The 17,357-nt window shown below is 52.9% G+C and overlaps 8 protein-coding genes across 8 annotated transcripts; 7 read left to right on the forward strand and 1 right to left on the reverse strand.

Moving 5' to 3' along the window:
- Positions 1-261: 261 nt before the first annotated feature.
- Positions 262-1,728, reverse strand: BO94DRAFT_464493 (uncharacterized protein; the record flags this gene model as incomplete). Its single annotated transcript, XM_025608067.1, has 3 exons — positions 262-1,069; positions 1,131-1,208; positions 1,262-1,728. 3 exons carry the CDS (start codon positions 1,726-1,728, stop codon positions 262-264), a joined length of 1,353 nt encoding a protein of 450 aa, XP_025468101.1.
- Positions 1,729-2,056: 328 nt separating this feature from the next.
- On the forward strand, positions 2,057-6,865 carry BO94DRAFT_515685 (FAD/NAD(P)-binding domain-containing protein). Its single transcript, XM_025609927.1, has 9 exons — positions 2,057-2,299; positions 2,385-3,074; positions 3,126-3,678; positions 3,732-4,063; positions 4,112-4,298; positions 4,355-4,593; positions 4,643-4,885; positions 4,938-6,117; positions 6,173-6,865. Exons 2-9 carry the CDS (start codon positions 2,462-2,464, stop codon positions 6,612-6,614), a joined length of 3,789 nt encoding a protein of 1,262 aa, XP_025468102.1. The 5' UTR covers positions 2,057-2,299; positions 2,385-2,461; the 3' UTR covers positions 6,615-6,865.
- Positions 6,866-6,932: 67 nt separating this feature from the next.
- Positions 6,933-8,466, forward strand: BO94DRAFT_534644 (uncharacterized protein). The gene is made up of 2 exons (XM_025611596.1): positions 6,933-7,021; positions 7,083-8,466. Exon 2 carries the CDS (start codon positions 7,183-7,185, stop codon positions 8,236-8,238), a length of 1,056 nt encoding a protein of 351 aa, XP_025468103.1. The 5' UTR covers positions 6,933-7,021; positions 7,083-7,182; the 3' UTR covers positions 8,239-8,466.
- A 38-nt stretch (positions 8,467-8,504) lies between these two features.
- On the forward strand, positions 8,505-9,986 carry BO94DRAFT_50354 (GPI-anchor transamidase). Its single transcript, XM_025609479.1, has one exon. The coding sequence runs from the start codon at positions 8,656-8,658 to the stop codon at positions 9,862-9,864; it is 1,209 nt and encodes a 402-aa protein (XP_025468104.1). The 5' UTR covers positions 8,505-8,655; the 3' UTR covers positions 9,865-9,986.
- Positions 9,987-10,708, forward strand: BO94DRAFT_50353 (uncharacterized protein). The gene has a single exon (XM_025609478.1). The coding sequence runs from the start codon at positions 10,109-10,111 to the stop codon at positions 10,592-10,594; it is 486 nt and encodes a 161-aa protein (XP_025468105.1). The 5' UTR covers positions 9,987-10,108; the 3' UTR covers positions 10,595-10,708.
- Positions 10,537-13,548, forward strand: BO94DRAFT_50274 (cell division control 45 family protein). The gene is made up of 2 exons (XM_025609458.1): positions 10,537-11,424; positions 11,483-13,548. The coding sequence occupies exons 1-2, from the start codon at positions 10,657-10,659 to the stop codon at positions 13,262-13,264; spliced, it is 2,550 nt and encodes an 849-aa protein (XP_025468106.1). The 5' UTR covers positions 10,537-10,656; the 3' UTR covers positions 13,265-13,548.
- Positions 13,549-13,817: 269 nt separating this feature from the next.
- On the forward strand, positions 13,818-15,509 carry BO94DRAFT_534648 (uncharacterized protein). The gene is made up of 3 exons (XM_025611597.1): positions 13,818-14,615; positions 14,671-15,158; positions 15,264-15,509. The coding sequence occupies exons 1-3, from the start codon at positions 13,832-13,834 to the stop codon at positions 15,462-15,464; spliced, it is 1,473 nt and encodes a 490-aa protein (XP_025468107.1). The 5' UTR covers positions 13,818-13,831; the 3' UTR covers positions 15,465-15,509.
- Positions 15,510-15,825: 316 nt separating this feature from the next.
- BO94DRAFT_515697 (homoserine acetyltransferase family protein) lies at positions 15,826-17,272 on the forward strand (the record flags this gene model as incomplete). Its single annotated transcript, XM_025609928.1, has 6 exons — positions 15,826-15,970; positions 16,045-16,540; positions 16,605-16,714; positions 16,762-16,909; positions 16,961-17,040; positions 17,090-17,272. 6 exons carry the CDS (start codon positions 15,826-15,828, stop codon positions 17,170-17,172), a joined length of 1,062 nt encoding a protein of 353 aa, XP_025468108.1. The 3' UTR covers positions 17,173-17,272.
- Positions 17,273-17,357: the final 85 nt, after the last annotated feature.

Below are 17,357 nucleotides of genomic sequence, written 5' to 3' on the forward strand. Positions count from 1 at the left end.
ATCTACATGCGAGTATGGCAGAGCTTGGAATCTGCATAAGCTGACATTCTAGGGCGAGCATCGCTAAAGCAAACAAAGGAAAATTAAATCGCTGAGTAATCGCGGTGTGCTCGGATGAAGTGATGAGATTCCCATGTTGTGCAACCGAGGAGGACTGTACCATTATTGCGAGGCCCACCAACATACTGGCGACGTTGCTCCTCAATCACGTGAAGATAGATCCAAAAGCGCCTGATGGAAAACTGCGTAGCAGAGCCTAACTCATGCTAATGGACGGCCCCCATTCCGATACAGCCACAATCGGCTCATGTTGTGCACCTTTATCCTCATGTCAATTCCGGCTTTCATGTTCCGACCAGCCCCAGAGGGAACCGAGGTTGGACTGACACCATCGACTTCCCCAGAACCAGGTTCCAACAATCCCGCTGCGTCGAGGATCGTGACAGGCCGTTCCTCCTCCGGCTTGTCATGCCGGCTTATCGTGATATCCATGTCCATGAAGTCACCTTCCTGCGGATCCCGCGTAAAACGCTTGGTTGGATCAAGAGGAAACATGGTGTCAAGATAATGCTGGTTGAGCTGGTGGCCCGATGCAGGATTTACAAACACCTTCCCCATGAATCGATTCTCCCGACGGTCCCGGGGTTTACTGTGGTCGAAATTCAGCACCCCAAATCGGCTCGCGAAATCATTACTGTTGGCGTAGTGCTCAATGTGTAAGATACAGCGGTTGCAAACATTTCCTGTAACTTCTCCCGTGCGCGCATAATGAGTGGCTGTGTTATATGAGTTCGCGTCGCGGTACGGATTGTTGAAGTGGTTTGCAAGACACCCGAAAGTATAAACTTCCAATTGTCGGATGAGATCCTGAGGGACTTCGTTGAGTAGCCAATCCAGAATCATGCCACCTTCAATGCCACCCTGTGAGTGCAAGATCAAGACCACCTTCTTGACTTCCTGCCGGTACAGTGCTTTCTTGACAAGGACGTAGCATTCGCGAACGTCATCTGTTGCGTACAGCATGGATCGTTGAATGAGGCATTGGATGATGTCAAAAATGACGCCGGCCCTTACCACAGTCAGGACCTAAAACACGGGGAGTCAAGGAGAACAGGAAAAGGGAGGCCTACGTTCTATTGTGGACACCAACCACTGGACGGTGGAATGTCCGTGAAATTCGATCGATGTTGCTCTGGAGCCAGTTCCTCCTAGCTGGGTCAATATCACTGTTATGACTTGGAACGACATGCATAGTACTCACCCAACGCAGATTCCATTGAGAAAAACCCAGTACTCATCATCATGTCGCACCCACAATCTCGAAAAGCCATCTTCCGTCGATTTGAGGCCGTCGGATGGAATCCCACGGTTTAGAATTTGGCAGATAAACGTATTCAAAGTGAGGGTTGCTGCAACATACATGACATATAAGAAGAATGGAAGGTACATCAACAATGGCAGTGAGAATATAAAGGCCAGCTGAAGGACAAACAGAAAACAGTGGAGGGAAATGTCGAAGATATTGGCTAGTGATGGATATAGCTCATCCAGACGCCCAGACGGCCATGGGATGACAGGCAAGAAAATACATGGTAGGTAGAGAATGTTGCGGAGGAAGAGTCCCAGATCAGCGAAAAACAACAGCCAGGGTGAGCCTGTGTACTTGGGATACGAGTCGGACTCTTCGCCAAACACTGAGCCGTAGACTCGACCAGGCTGAGAAGACATGGTGACCATCAAGTACTGTGCGAGGACTGCCGAACTAATTGATGAAGAGTGTCGGACATTCAAGATAATGCTCTTAGTTGTCTAGATGTAGATATGGCTCTCCGAGGCAATCAGGTGCTGCGACTCATCTCATGATAGTCTAGGCCTTCCACCCTCGGCACGACAAAGCGACTACTGGGTGGTTTGACAAATGAGAGAGGTTGGTGGCGCCAGTGAATGCTACCTCAAGATGACCAGACGAGGGCGTAAGTGAGGTCGACCCAGAGTCGAACCGAACTATAGTCTCGGGCGCAACTTCCGGCGTCGGATCTTACGAGATGGCTGCCTGCCTCGAGATGACCGATGTCATCAGAACGTTTTCATCTACCTTCAGCCATAGAGCCAATTTCACCCTCTTTTGCTAAAAGAATGACGTTACATGCCTGAAGCACACTCAGGCGACCAGTTGGTGCTCAGCCATGTACGATGCTGGCGTTGTCTATCCCAGGCCTAAAACTCTTTCATATGACTTTCATTATATCCCTCTCTACGGCATGTGATGGACTTGGGTGTTTATCTCTGTTGAAATGAGGTATGCCGAATTCCTCTCGAATCTTCGATTTATTTTGAGCGAAATCTACCCCAGGAAGCTAAAGCACGAAACAAACTTTCTTCAGAGACCTACTTTAACGTCAGCCCGATAGTCACTTGTGTATAGGCCGAGGCTTGATCTGAACAAACACACCTTTTCTCGATGGATGGACCGACTGCTGCACAGGACAGAATCCGGGGTACAAACCGGAGTGTGAACGGTGTTGATGGAATTCACCCCCGTCAGAATGGGGGGCCATCTCATGATAAGGCCCCGTCTGAAGAGCCCCGGGTATACTCTACCAATGGAACCGAGGAGAGACCTCAATTTCAGCGCCGTTTTCCCCGGATCTCTCTACCAGTAGAGCTTATGCAAGACTCTTATGATGTGGTGGCTATTGGCTCAGGATATGGAGGAGGTGTGGCCGCCAGCCGAATGGCGAGAGGAGGGCAAAGCGTCTGCGTTCTAGAGCGAGGGAGAGAGAGATGGCCTGGGGAGTTCCCCGAGAAGCTGGAGGACGCGGTGAAGGAGCTCCATGTCAGCGGCCAATTTGCTCCTGGAGACAGAAGAAGCATTCCCGGGGCCATGGTTGACACGGGGAACTCGAATGGTCTATACCACTTTGTGGTCGGAGAAGGCCAGAACGTGTATATGGGCAACGGCCTGGGTGGCACCAGTCTCCTGAATGCCAATGTTTTTTTGGAAGCTCACAAGAAGGTTTTGGAAATGGGAGTCTGGCCAGACGAACTGAGAGGACATGATTCGTGGAAGAAGTGTAAGCAGTCTCCTTTCTGATCCACTTCAGATCCTCTCCTGATGCCTCCAGACTATGACCGTGCGAAGAGCGTCCTGGAGCCTGTTCAGTACCCCCTGACCTTCCCCAAACTTCTAAAAGCGGACCTGCTCAAGAAGCAATCGGAGCTCATGAGTTGGGGCGATAATTTCTACCGTGTTCCGCAAACAACTCGATTCGAGGACGGTCCGAATGGCACGGGGGTCTACATGCAGGCATCACAACTGACGGGCATGGATGCAACCGGCATCAATGATGGAAGTAAGTCTACAACACTTGTGAACTACCTCAGTGATGCGTGGAATTGGGGCGCCGAGATATTCTGCGATTGTGAGGTCAGATACGTTACCAAAGCTCCCAACCGGGAAGGATATATTGTTTATTTTGCGTGGCGCTCCTGCGGCCGTGATCGTTTCACCACATTTTTCGAAGACCTCATGTGGGTTCATGCAAAGAAGTTCGTTTTCTTTGGAGCTGGGAGCATCGGCACCACCGAGATCTTGCTCCGAAGCAGACAGATGGGCTTGGACTTGAGCGATGACCTCGGGACCGAGATGAGTGGGAATGGAGATATGCTGGGCTTCGGGCAAGTTACTTGCTGCTTTTTTTGTGCAGGCCTGAACTAAGACGCCGTGACAGCTACAACACCGACTATGAAGCCAACTGCATCGCTCGTCCTGAATCAACTCCAGATCGACCAGTAGGACCATGTATAACCTCGGTGCTCGATCTACGGGATCAGAAAAACCCGTTGGATGGATTCGTGGTGGAAGACTGCGCGGTGCCATACGCTCTTGCCCCACTGATGTTTGCCATGCTGGAATATTTGCCGGATATGAGGCGTCCCATGTACAGTCCTGTCGAGAAGATAGCGAAGCTTGTTACCCGAATGAAAGGCAAGCTTCTTGGGCCATATTTCTCGGAGGGCAGCGTCCAGAAGACTGCCGTATACTTGATCATGTCTCATGATAGTAAGGGGCACACCTGATTCACAGGTTCTATTGCTCATGACTCTGCAGGTAGCCAAGGAAGGCTGACACTCCAGAATGACAAGCCAATGCTCACTTACTCAGGCGTGGGCCGTTCTAAATCGGTATCTCGCATCCACGATCTTCTTGAGAAGATGACCGCTGCTGTCGGGGGGAACTTTATAGCTAATCCAGTGTGGAGTACATTGGGAAGGCAGGAAATCACAGTTCATCCTATGTGAATCTACCTGACACCGCTCCAACATCAAATAATCTACCTAACGTTTGTCACAGAGGCGGTGCTCGTATCAGCAAAGACAACTCTGGCAACAATGGAGTGGTGAATCACATGGGTGAGCTACTGAGAGGCAATGGACGCGAGGCATATGAGGGACTGGTAGTGTGCGACAGCTCTGCCTTGCCAGCAGCTGTTGGTGTCAACCCATTTGCTACCATTACTGCCTTTGCCGAACGATCAGTTGAGATGATGGCACAAAGGCGAAACATCTCCATCGACTATGACACTCGGAATGGCAAGTGAGCAGAGGCCATGTGTATATCATGCTGCTAATAGCATCTCAGGCCAGTTGGATATGTTCAATTCTCCGGCTTTCCCTTCTCTTCGAGATGCAGATACCACGAAACTTGCAGCCAGGCTTGCTACCGAACATCAGACTGCCGGTGTCGTATTCTCCGAGATTATGACTGGTTTCATATACACCGGTCACGACGTCAAAGACTTCGAGGTCGCAACTAGGCTCGCTCGGGGCCGGTGTGAAAATGCACGCTTCTTCCTGAGTGTCAAATCCTGGAGCACTGAGGAATGTAGGTTATAGCACACGCTGCTTTCCAAGCTAGCTAGACTGACAATCTCCAGTGGTAAACAGCAGCCAGCATCTGGCCAACTTAACCGGAACATTCACTTGCAACGCTCTCGGAGGAAATTTCATGGCCCACCGCGGCACCTTCCAACTGTTCAACCACGACTCCCGGGAACCAGATACAGCGAATCTAACATACAACTTTGACATGACTTCACCAAGTGGGAGGAGATTACACTTCAATGGTTACAAAACCGTGAACACCGCGTCCTTCCTCAACCCACTTGAGCTCTGGAGACAGACCAGCACTCTATATGTCACTATCACGGATAAAGACAGTGCGGTTGTAGGTCGTGGTATGCTACGCATCCAACCTAACGACTTTGGCTACGAGCTCCAGACCTTCTCTACCAGTGGAGCATCGCTATGGACAAGGGCTAGATCAGCAGCAAGCTTTCTCGCCTACTTCACCCGACAGCTCTCTGTGCCTTTTCTTTCAACACTCGGCCAACTCCAATGGCCGGGCACAACACTGGACTACACATCCAAGGAAGTGGGCCCATCCTCGACCATTCCCTTGACGGCATCCGATGGGATTACCACTAGAATGGTAATGTGGAACCCTATCTCCCCCGAAGGAAGAGAGATTCTCGGCCCTGCACCAACCCTACTCCTCATCCCAGGTGCTGCAGTTGACCACAAGATGTTCGCTCTTCCAACCATCGAACGCAACGCAGTTGAATTTTTCCGGGACTTAGGATATCGTACCTACTGTATCACCCATCGAGTTGGCCGAACCCCTGTCGCCCGAGATGGCTACACACCTTACGATGCGCGGCGCGATATCCACGCTGCCTTAGCTCACATGCGCAAGGTCGCCAGCACAATTAATCCGAACGAGCCACCCAAGACTTACGTGGTCGCCCACTGCGCAGGCTCGCTAGCCCTCGCCTGCGGCCTGTTAGACGGCACAATCCCTGGCGACTGGATTCAAGGCATCACGGCCTCAATGGTCTTCATGAATCCCAAGTTTGGGAAGGTTGATAGTCTCCTGTCTGGCTTCCCGACATCGCTGTATGCCCGGCTAGTCAGCCCCTACTGGGACTGCACCAGTAGTCGCAATGACACGTACATCCAGTCATTCTTAAACCAGGCGTTGCGACTTTATCCTGGAGGTGACGCCCGAGAGTCCTGTCGATCGGTTGTCTGTCATCGAAGCGAACTTGTGTTTGGCCGGTGAGTTTCCCACAGCCCTGCCTGTACCCCCGGTAACCTTCTAATAATATCCCAGTCTCTGGACCCATAAGAACCTCAACGATGCTACCCATGCCCAGCTCGAGCGCTTCCTCGGCGGCACCTCCATGCGTTCTCTTCAATGGCTCATGGAAACGGGCCGTCTGGAGAACGTCACGGCCAACGGGCCGGCATACAATAATCTGGCCACACCGGAAAACCTTGACCGCTTGAAAGGCATCCCGATTCTGTTCTTATCAGGGACTGGAAATATGGTGTTTACAGCCGAGAATACAGATGTCTCATATACCACTCTGTGTAACGTTCACGGAAGGGAGTGGTACGAGCGAGAGGTCTTCACGGGCAAGGGTCATCTCGACGCCTGGATGGGCTCGACGGCCTACCAGGATGTGTATCCGAGGGTGAGACGCCATGCTGATCGGATCATGAAGGGGGAGCAAGGTCCGGCTGGTAAAATGGACAAGCAAGATGGGATGTAGGGATTTGCTGAGTCAACTCAGAATGTCTATCTGTTTACTTTGATCGCTGTTGTACGTATACTGAATCTAACCCCTGCGACTTATCAGTTGTATCAAATGCCATGAGTTGGAGGAGGTGGCTGATCCCATATTCTGTTCCTTGGGTCAACCACCCAGTCGGGCTTATCTTCTATATCTTCGGCTGCAGCCATACACAAATGGACTTGTGCCGATACAGAGGATACGGGGTTGGTGAATACGGGTCACCTGATCACTTGTCTCTGGGCCCTCCTCTATTTGGTCCCATCTCTTCGGGCAACTTCCCTTCCATGCAGGTGGCCTATATATAAACCGCACCAATCTTTCATTCGGATACGAACGTTCCAGATTCTAGAGCAGGTATTCACCTCTGCATGCCGCCTCTGCAGGTGCGCCCCTTGTGATCTCCAACGATCACCGATATGAGCGTCTAACCTACTGAGTCCACAGCCCTTTGCTCCTTCAAGGAACCTGCACCTCGATCCCTCCAACCATCTTGTCCCTTGCGTTGCCTGCACACCATATATTCCTTCCACTCCGGCCTACCATAATGACAGCTGCTGACTCCTCAAGTCCGGTATCCGCAAAGAAGCGTAAGAGGAACACCGAATATGAGCCCTCTAGCCCGAAGCCCCCAGCCCTCGCTCTTCTGTGGCCTCCACCTTTACCTGACATATCTGCCCTCGTTCCAACACCTACAGGAATCCTGTCAGATATGCCAAACCTTGGTTCAGCGGCTGTCACCGCACTAGAGACCATTGAGGGCCTACAATGTACCGATGTCGATTCCGACGTGTTTAGCACCGAGATACCGGATGTCACAACTGTTGAAAAAGCTCAGGACACCGGGCTGTCATCTCGTACATCTTGGATCCAACTATTGCCGGGCCTGTCCGAGAAACCCTGTCCGCTGCCAGAGCTCCTCTTAGAGCCAGCACCCCCATTTCTTGATGTCCAAGCCCCAAAGTTGCAGGTCGGGATGACAACATCGCTTGATGGCAAGTGGCTTCATGGCAAGGCCTACTACTACGATTTTGACGCGGCATATGCACGCCTTGACTTTACCGGGAGGAGGTTCTTTCGCCTAACAGACGCCCAGGGCACTAGCATCAAGCCGATATGCGTGCACTTTTGTCCCCCTTTTGGGAATGGGATCACGATGGATCGTGGCGCAATCCTGGTTGTAATTCGTGAAATGATGCAGAGATACGCAGAGGAGGTCCAGAGCACGTGGGCGAGGTTCTCATCGGACATGGAGAATTGGAGAAACAGGAGACGAGACATTGAATTCAAGGCACTCAAGGATAACGCCTGTTATGAGCTCAATACCATCCAGCAAATTTATCATCTGGAGGTCGCCAAGGCCAATCGAGGGGAGTTCGATCCGTTTTTCATTGGGTATGCCCCAGATGGAAGCACTCTGATGCATGCCCATCAACATCGAATTCGCACTTACTATCGGGCCGCCTCTGCCAGCGAGGTATATCCCAAGCGCCTGAACGACATTGGAGAAACGCTCAAAAAGCTTCATTCTCATCTGGCCAAGCCGCCTTTGGTTTTTCCTGGGCCAACGACTGCTCCCCAGAACCGCAACATCAAACCGTAGTTAAATCCACCGCCACAAGTCGTGCCGGTCGGAGATGCGGCCTCTCTACTCCCGTTTGATAGCTCTTAGGGGCGTTCGTTCTGGAGCTTTACTCTTTGATACTTCCTCCTACTTCTTGCAATAAGATTGTTTGCTTTCTCTCGCATCCCCAGTGTACATAATGGCATGACTGTCGTGTATCTGGATCGTTCTTTTGCAGTGTATTTATCAGTTAATGTTATTATGGTACGAGACCCGCGATAAATACGTCACTGACAAGGCTATGCCATAACAGGTTAATGCACTCCACTGCTTCTCCGCCTTTCTGCCTCAGGAATGGTTCCGTCTCCCCGAGTGCGGCTTGATTGATCATCATCATTATTGCTGCCGAGTCGCCGGTTGAGGGCGTCTGCAATGGCCTAATCTCCATCACTAGCCATGTCGAAGCTATATTCTGGGCTCCTTCGAGTCCTCCCCCTCCTCCTGTTTCTACTTACCCTTACAGTGTCCTCTGAACACACCTCCAACTGGGCTGTCCTCGTCTCAACCTCCCGATTCTGGTTCAACTACCGTCATCTCGCCAATGTCCTCTCCCTGTACCGGACCGTCAAGCGGTTGGGCATCCCCGACTCGCAGATCATCCTGATGCTCCCCGATGACATGGCCTGCAACCCCCGCAATGCGTTTCCGGGAACCGTTTACAGTAACGCGGATCGCGCAGTCGATCTCTACGGCGACAATATCGAGGTGGACTATCGGGGGTACGAGGTTACCGTGGAAAACTTCATCCGCCTCCTGACCGATCGCTTGGATGAAGATGTACCGCGCAGCAAGCGCCTGGGCTCCGATGCAGGAAGTAACGTCCTGGTATACATGACCGGCCACGGCGGAGACCAGTTCCTGAAGTTCCAAGACTCCGAGGAAATCGGGGCGTGGGACTTGGCGGATGCCTTCGGTCAGATGTGGGAGAAGAAGCGTTACCACGAGCTATTGTTCATGATCGATACGTGCCAGGCAAACACCATGTACACGCATTTCTACTCGCCGAATATCATTGCGACCGGATCCAGTGCGCTTGACCAGTCTTCCTACTCTCACCATGCGGACAATGATGTGGGTGTTGCGGTGATTGATCGCTGGACATACTATGTGTTGGAATTTTTGGAGACTCAGGTGACGAGCGCCAACTCCAAACTCACGCTGGGCGACTTGTTCGATTCGTATGACGAGTCCAAGATCCACTCCCAGCCCGGCGTGCGGTGGGATCTGTTCCCCGGTGGCGAGCAAGAGGGCCGCCTACGGACTGTGGCGGATTTCTTCGGGAATGTGCAGAACGTCGAAGTTGAGAATGTCAATGCGACGGAGCCGGGCTCCCTGAGGGAGGATCTGATTGAGATTGCCCGACTCGTGGCGAGATGGCGCGCACGCGACCACGAGTCTCTCATCCGACAGAATGAGTCGTTTGTGCCGGAAGATGCGAGTGCGCATTCGCAGTCTTCCCCGCATTACACGGTCGGGACGAAGGTCGGGGCTGCGAAGATGTCCGAGGAGTCTATGTGGCAGAAGCGGTTTGTCGGGATATCCGTCCTGGGCGCGTGTGCTGCTGCCTGGCTTACAGGGTCAATCTTGGGCGCGTCCTCGGCTTGAACTTGACGCTATGCCATTGCGTTCTATGCGAGTCATACTGTGCATTACTCTTAGAATGCAGTTGGTCACCGTCCTGGATACTGCATCCGGAATTTTATTGACAGGATAGCGCGGGGGTGGCGTTTCAGGGGTCTCTTCTTTTCATATTACCTCTATAATCAATTTGGCATGTATACATAGTGAATGCACTGTTTCTTGACGCACGCCCAGACCCGGGCGATATGCTTTGAGACTGGACGAGCCCATGCTTCCTTCGACCATCGATCCAGAAACACCAGTCCGTGTCAACCCCCCGGGGCAAGCCCTATCTATTCAGTATGTACTACTACGGAGTACTACTACATACATTCTGAAGAAAGGGGGGCTGCAACATGCCGACGAGCAGACGAAATCCTGCAGGGCCATAATGGGGAGGGTCTTGGCGGCGACCTCCGCACGTGCCAGACGCGTCGTCGGGCTGGAGATGCGCGCGCCGTCCGATTATTACAGCGCCCAGTTTCCCCGGCACACAATCCTCCTTCACCACAAGTCCACGACCAACAACAACAATAACAATAACAATGGAGTGGACTCGAGTCTAGTGTCTTCGACTCGTCTACCGTTCTCATATCCTTCATTTTCCCCCTCAGTCAAAGGCCGTTCGCTTCTTCCTTTCCCCCACGGCCCTCCCTCTCGTCGCCCTCTACACACATACCTACCCGCGTTCTACCCACTAAATAGTCCACCGTGATTGCTTCTTCGTGTCGGTTCGAGGGTTAGAAAACCTCCCATTCCCTCGCCCTCCCTCTCGCCATGTATCTCCCTCGACAACTCATCTCCCATCTCTACCAACAACTCCTCCGCTCCCACCACCCGCTCTCCCCGCCCGTACTGATTCTCGTGACCCTCGAACCCGATGCGCTATGTGCCTGCCGAATTCTCACGGCCCTCTTGAAACGCGACTATATCCCGCATAAGATTCAACCGGTGGCCGGGTATGGCGATCTCGCTCGCGCCGGGGAGGAGTTGGTGAAGCCAATGCGAACGGCGAATGGCGGCAGTGGTGGGGTCGTCGTTTGCCTGGGGGTGGGCGGGCTAGTGGACCTGAGTGAGATCCTCTGTTTGAGTAATGCAGAGGAGGAAGAGGAAGAGGAGGATATGGGAGGGGTCGAGGTCTGGGTGTTTGACGCGCGGCGGCCATGGAACTTGGCAAACGTGTTCGGGGGTGAGAGACAGCCCGCGGTGGGGGAGATGAATGCTAATGCGAGACGAAAAACGCGCGGCGTTGAGAAGGGATGCATTACAACGGGATATACGTCCAGGAACGGGGGGATTGTGGTTTATGATGATGGGGATATCGAAGAGGAATTAGGTAAGGAGCGGGACGCATATTGTGAGTTGTTGGCTATGCCCGAAGTGGATGAGGAGGAAGATGATGCAGACGATTCAGAGAGTGATCGTGATGCGGACCATCCTTCGAGTTCAGATTCGAAGAAGCGCAAATCATGGTCCCGCCAGGATGATGACGACGATACGGATGATGAGGATGGGCCCCCGCGTCAGCGGAGGAGGAGTGATTCGGTGGGTTTAGTTTGACGTCATGGTCGTGGTGTTGAGCTAGTGCTAATGTGTCTTGTAGGGGTCCTATCTCATCTCGTCGCCGTCTCGCCCGCGGACGATGGCGCATGATTCGTCCAATTCGTCACGCTCCGTTACGCCAACGTCAGATTCACCGTCGCCCGTACAGCCGAAACCGCCATCTGCGCGCACGTTGAGACGGCGATTGCTGCGCCTGAAGAGGAAGCATGAGGGGGTGCTACAGAGTTACTATTCGTCAGGGACGTCGTACTCAGAACCGATATCATCCCTTGTCTATTCGCTTGCATCCGAGCTCGGTCGTGAAGATAATGATCTACTGTGGCTGGCCATCGTGGGTGTCTCGAGCTTGGAACTAAGTGGCCGTACAATGTCTGGAGTGGGTGTTTCCAATGCGTTGGAGTATGGAGGCTCGGCTGGCTGGGGTGGAGAGAGGGGCGAACGAATACGGCAGATTCTACGCGATGAGGTTTTGCGACTGAACCCCCCGGATCCCTATGAGCGAGACCGCGACATCAGGGGGGAGATCAACGGTGTCATCCCCACTACAGCAAGGTCACCGACAGACAAGTCGATTCGTTTGTCTCCCGAACCTCGTTTCATCCTTGTGCGACATTGGTCGCTCTATGACAGCATGCTTCACAGCCCGTACCTGGCATCCAGGCTTCATGTCTGGACGGAGAACGGAAAAAAGCGATTGCACAAACTGCTAGCCAAGATGGGAATCAGTCTGAACCAAAGCCACCAAAGCTATACACACATGGACATGGAGCTGAAGCGGGTACTGCGACAACGCCTTTTGAAGTATGCGCCGATGTACGGCTTGGACGGACTTGTACCGCCGGAGGCGTCTGGACATGCCGCCTCTCGCGAGGGATGGGGGTTTGTCCGCTGCTGGGGCTGGAAAGCCTGTCTCTCCGCCACCGATGTGGGTGTCATCATCGGTGCAATCCTTGAGGTTGGACCTGAGGAAGCGCCCGGGGCGTGGGATGCCAAACGCGCGTCCAGAACGGCTCAGACGGCTAATGATGATGGGTCTACCGAGTCCGATCTAGCCAGTCTTCTCCCTCGGTTTTGGAGCGCCTATGACGCTTTGTCGCTGACTTCGGAATCCCCAACGCTTCTTCAGACCTCGCTCCCTCTTGCCCAGCACCTCCACCGAGCCATCCTTCGCACCGGTACTTCGCTCCTCGCAAAACACCAAATTCGACATCTGCGAGCGTTCCGTATCGCTGTGGTCAAAGATGGCCCGGATGTGAAGCTCTTCACAAACCCCGGGGCATTGACGAAGCTGGCCTTGTGGGTCGCAGAGGCTATTCGGGTGCAAGAACGTGAACGAGGAGATACCGTTAAGGTCGGCCGCAGGCGGGCCTTGGGCACTCCGCTTGTACTTGCCGGGCTTGATGAGGATCGAGATCTCTATGTTGTCGTGGGTACCGGAGGAGGTGGCGGAGTGGTCGACTTTGCTGCCTTGGCCAAACGCCGGGAAGAGCGACGCAAGAAGAAAGAAGCCAAGGAGAAGAAGCGAAAGGAGCGAGAAGAACGTCGCGCCAAGCGCGCAGCAGAGCGCGCAGACAATAGCGACGAGGAGGAGGATACAGAGGAATCATCATCGGAATCGGAGTCCGAGTCCGAAGATGAGCAGGACCTGCGAACCAACAATCACCTCCTGCGGAACCGATTTGGTATTGCGTTCCAGGAGGTGGTGCAAGAAACCAGCGCTCGAGTGCGCATTGACAGTTTCGAGCACTGTGTGGTGGAAGTGCAGAAGGAAGACCTGGGAGGCTTCCTGGAAGCGCTCAGCTTCCGCAGTGTTGTCGGTTAAGACTTAAGTCTCTAGACTTTCCTTTTGTGTTATGCTCTACATGCTACGTTGATCTCGGCGTGACTGCTAATGCTCTCTCCTATGTCCTGCTTCGGGTGGTTTGTTTCTGCTTTTCATCGATTCGCGAGGGATGAGGGTGTGGGGAGTGTCGGGAAACAACAGGGTTTTGCTTATCATGGAAAATAAAAGGGAGGACATGTATAATGACGGATTGGAAGCCATCTGTGCGATCATTCATTTTCCTTTTGTTTTTGCTTGGGATATCCGCGTTCAGTCACGCTTCAGTCATGCTTCAGTCATGATGACCGGCTTGCATCTCTGCACATGTCACGGCGCTTGGGGTTTCTGCATGGGTGCATGTTTGTTGATGTCCAGATTTTCCTGTCGATAGCATGCGAGACATGAGTTGCATTTGATAATCGACCCAGACATTTTGGATATGATGAATTCCTGGCCTTACTGCGGGGCCAACTTCGGCTTTCTCGCCGATCCCCGCTTTCCCTCTCCACCTCTTAAGCTTCATGCTTCCGGGCCAATTCTCTTCAGCAAGTCAATTCAAGGTCAACGATGGCTACTCCTCGTGAATACCCCGTGGTTCAACGCGACAGCACTCTGGCTCAGCTACCACCAGAGTCCACCATTGACGCGCAAGACCAGATTTCCGAGCTTCTTTCCAACTCCTCTCTCAGTCGCCTTGTCGTGCTCGATGATGACCCAACCGGCACCCAAACCTGCCATAATATCTCCGTCCTCACCGTGTGGGACATTCCTACTCTGCTCGAGCAATTCCAACAACCCTCGACCCCGGGCTTCTTCATCTTGACCAATTCGCGCGCTCTTCCCCCGATCGAGGCCGAAAAACTGATCCGGACTATCTGCGAAAATGTCCTCGAAGCTGCCAAACTTGCCGGGCAAACTGTCGATATCGTACTGCGCGGCGACAGCACACTCCGTGGTCACTTTCCTCTCGAAGCCGACGTTGCACAGTCTGTCTTCGGTCTTGCAGATGCCATCGTGCTCGCGCCCTTCTTCTTCCAGGGAGGACGACTCACGATCAACGACGTCCACTACGTAGCCGAAGGTGAGAATCTCGTCCCGGCCGGTGCGACCCAATTCGCCCGCGACGCAACGTTTGGATACAAGAGCTCGAATCTGCGCGACTACGTGATGGAAAAGGCTCCTGGGCGGTTCACACCACATCATATTCATTCGATCACAATCGAAGACATCCGAACTGGGGGGGCCAATACTGTCTGCGAGAAGCTCTTGACCATCCCCAAAGGAGGTGTGGTGATTGTCAACGCCGCTGCCGAATCAGACATGCACGTCTTTGTTGCCGGTCTTCTTCAAGGTAAGCGCTGCATCCAAAGCACCCTCATACCATCCGCTAAGCTCTCTTCGAAAAGCCAAATCCCAATCCCAACTCAAAGGCAAAGCAAAACACTACCTCTACCGCACCGGCGCCGCCTTCGTCTCCACCAGCCTCGGCATTCGCTCCCAACCCCCTCTAACAGCGCAGGACCTCTCTCTTCCAGCTCCTAGACAAACTGGCGCCCTAATAGTCGCCGGCTCCTACGTACCCAAGACCACTTCCCAGCTGAAAGTCCTCACCGACCGCCGCGGTCCTTCCGGCTCCAACACCCTCGCTATCATCGAACTGAGTGTCGAAGAGCTGATCACCTCCGCCGATCAGTCCGAGTCCGTCATATCCCGTGTCGTGAAGGAGGTCGAGTCTCATCTTCTCTCGGGAACAGACACACTTGTAATGACGAGCCGGCGGCTGATCACCGGACAAGACGAATTGTCGAGTTTGGCAATTGGATCCAAGGTTGCAGAGGCGTTGGTGGAGGTGTTGCGACGGGTGGAGGTTAGACCGCGGTATATTATTGCTAAGGTATGCTTCTTTTCCTTGTCCTTATCCCGTGTGATTTTTCTTTTCTCGTTGAATGGGACCAAGTGTGCCTATATCATGACTAACGGGTTGTCCCACCCACCACAGGGCGGAATCACCTCTTCCGACGCAGCAACAAAGGGTCTCAATATCAAACACGCCATGATTGTCGGACAGGCAGCGCCAGGGGTGCCATTATGGCGGTGCGATGAACCAACATCGAGACATGCTGAGGTACCGTTTGTTGTGTTTCCGGGGAACGTGGGAGGAGAGGAGACGCTGTGTGAGCTTGTTGCGGCATGGAGTTGAGTTCCTAGCCGATGACCTTATGAACATGCGAACGAAGGATTGGGTAGTTCCTATCTGTATTGATTCAGAAGATGACTAGACGTACACACGCATATTATACCCATAGAGGATGCACTAGAATAGAAGACAACCTTATCAATATCCTCCGATAAGCCAACACCGACACGCAGAGCATTTTTAATACCAATTGAAAGTCCTCCGCAATGACCGAGAGATAGCATGAGCGGGGAAGACGAAGGAAGTCGGCACTCCCGACAGTAGCCGCCGTTAATCGAGCCACCACCACCATCTCATCCTCATAAGCCCACAGCAGTACGCAAACACCCCCATCTCCAACAATTCTACATCTTGCAGCTTCAAAATGGCTGAAACCGACTACGAGACCTTCCCTCTCGGCGACTGGGTTCTACAAAGTGGAGAGAAGCTGGTCAATGCTCACATCGCATACAAGACGTTCGGGGATCCGAGCTCCCCCGCAATTGTCTATCCCTCTTGGTTTTCGGGATGTATGTGTTCTTTTCCTGACCTGCCTTTAACCCCCGGGGGTATTCTGAGGGTTCAAGTTAATAATTCCTTCTAGGGCTCTCTGGCAATTACTGGTTAATCGGGGAGGATAAGACGCTTAATCCTGAGAAGTACTATATCATTGTTCCGGCGCTATTTGGAAACGGACAGTCGACGTCGCCCTCGAATTACGAGAATGCCGGGGCGTTTCCGAGATGTTCGTTTTATGATAACGTGCGCGCTCAGCATGAGTTAGTCACAAAGCATCTGGGGATTACTCATCTCAGGGCAGTTCTTGGGTGGTCGATGGGCGCGGGTCAGAGCTATCAATGGGCGACGCAGTATCCGGATTTCATGGACCTGGTGGTGCCGTTTTGTGGGTCTGCGAGAACGTCGTTGCATAACAAGGTGTTTTTGGAGGGAGTCAAGACGGCGCTGATGGCCGCGAAGCATATCTCGTCTAAGGGTTCGGGGGAGGGTGGGGTCCTGAATGCGGAGCAGACTTTGAGGACTTGGAGTGAAACGGAGAAGGAGGTTGGGTTGAAGGCTTTTGGGAGGGGTTATGCGGGCTGGTGAGTTGAGTTTATGCTATGCTTGTGGCGTGATGGGTTTGGGGCTAATGCGGTGATTGCGTAGGGGTTTCTCGCAGGCGTTTTATAGGGAGAAGTTGTATGAGACGGCGTTGGGATTCGAGGATTTGGAGGACTTTATGCAGAATTTCTGGGAAAGTTGGGCGCTTTCGAAAGGTTGGTTACTGAGTTGAGGATTGCAGTGAGATGCTGACTGCCATCAGATCCCGGAAACCTTTTGACGATGCTGCAGACATGGCAGAATGGTGATGTATCCCTGCAGGAGCCGTATAATGGTAACTTCGAGAAGGCGTTGGGCTCCATCAAGGCGAAGACGCTGGTGTTACCTAGCAAGACGGACCTTTACTTCCCGTAAGTGCTGCCCAGTGCTGATTCCTGAGTGGCGATGCTGACATTCGATAGGCCGGAGGATTCGGAATACGAGGTTGCCTTTATGCAGCGGGCAATCGGAACTCTCGACGTCTTTCCCTCCATCTGGGGCCGTAAGTTTCCGTGCTACATCAACTGGACATGTCTAACGTTGCTGTGCAGACTGGGCTGGTGGACCGGGCCAGAGCAAGGACGATGTCAAATGGTTGGATGAGCGGCTGGCGGAGTTCTTTGACAAGAACTGAGTTGTGTTAGATCTGTGTTGGATAAACAAATTGATTTATCAGCAATACCTGATGATTGGCTGCGGGGGAGTAGCAATTAGCATGAATAGTGTCAGTACAGAGTTCTGTGTACACAGAAGTAGTTCTAGACCCACCAGCCAGCACGTCTTGAGTTGGTGTTAATCGCGGTGCACGTGATGATGGGT

The sequence above is a fragment of the Aspergillus sclerotioniger genome, assembly GCF_003184525.1.
Source record: "Aspergillus sclerotioniger CBS 115572 chromosome Unknown BO94scaffold_12, whole genome shotgun sequence".
In the NCBI taxonomy this organism is placed as follows: Eukaryota; Fungi; Ascomycota; class Eurotiomycetes; order Eurotiales; family Aspergillaceae; genus Aspergillus; species Aspergillus sclerotioniger.

Excerpts from the sequence above, each read along its gene's own strand:
- BO94DRAFT_515685 (XM_025609927.1), top strand. The coding sequence starts at position 2,462 with ATGGATGGACCGACTGCTGCACAGGACAGAATCCGGGGTACAAACCGG. Across the intron at positions 4,299-4,354 it reads GAAATCACAGTTCATCCTAT|AGGCGGTGCTCGTATCAGCA; the intron begins GTGAATCTACCT and ends CGTTTGTCACAG. Across the intron at positions 4,594-4,642 it reads CGACTATGACACTCGGAATG|GCCAGTTGGATATGTTCAAT; the intron begins GCAAGTGAGCAG and ends ATAGCATCTCAG.
- BO94DRAFT_534644 (XM_025611596.1), top strand. The coding sequence starts at position 7,183 with ATGACAGCTGCTGACTCCTCAAGTCCGGTATCCGCAAAGAAGCGTAAG.
- BO94DRAFT_50354 (XM_025609479.1), top strand. The coding sequence starts at position 8,656 with ATGTCGAAGCTATATTCTGGGCTCCTTCGAGTCCTCCCCCTCCTCCTG.
- BO94DRAFT_50353 (XM_025609478.1), top strand. The coding sequence starts at position 10,109 with ATGCTTCCTTCGACCATCGATCCAGAAACACCAGTCCGTGTCAACCCC.
- BO94DRAFT_50274 (XM_025609458.1), top strand. The coding sequence starts at position 10,657 with ATGTATCTCCCTCGACAACTCATCTCCCATCTCTACCAACAACTCCTC. Across the intron at positions 11,425-11,482 it reads AGCGGAGGAGGAGTGATTCG|GGGTCCTATCTCATCTCGTC; the intron begins GTGGGTTTAGTT and ends TGTGTCTTGTAG.
- BO94DRAFT_534648 (XM_025611597.1), top strand. The coding sequence starts at position 13,832 with ATGGCTACTCCTCGTGAATACCCCGTGGTTCAACGCGACAGCACTCTG. Across the intron at positions 14,616-14,670 it reads TGTTGCCGGTCTTCTTCAAG|CCAAATCCCAATCCCAACTC; the intron begins GTAAGCGCTGCA and ends CTCTTCGAAAAG. Across the intron at positions 15,159-15,263 it reads CGCGGTATATTATTGCTAAG|GGCGGAATCACCTCTTCCGA; the intron begins GTATGCTTCTTT and ends CACCCACCACAG.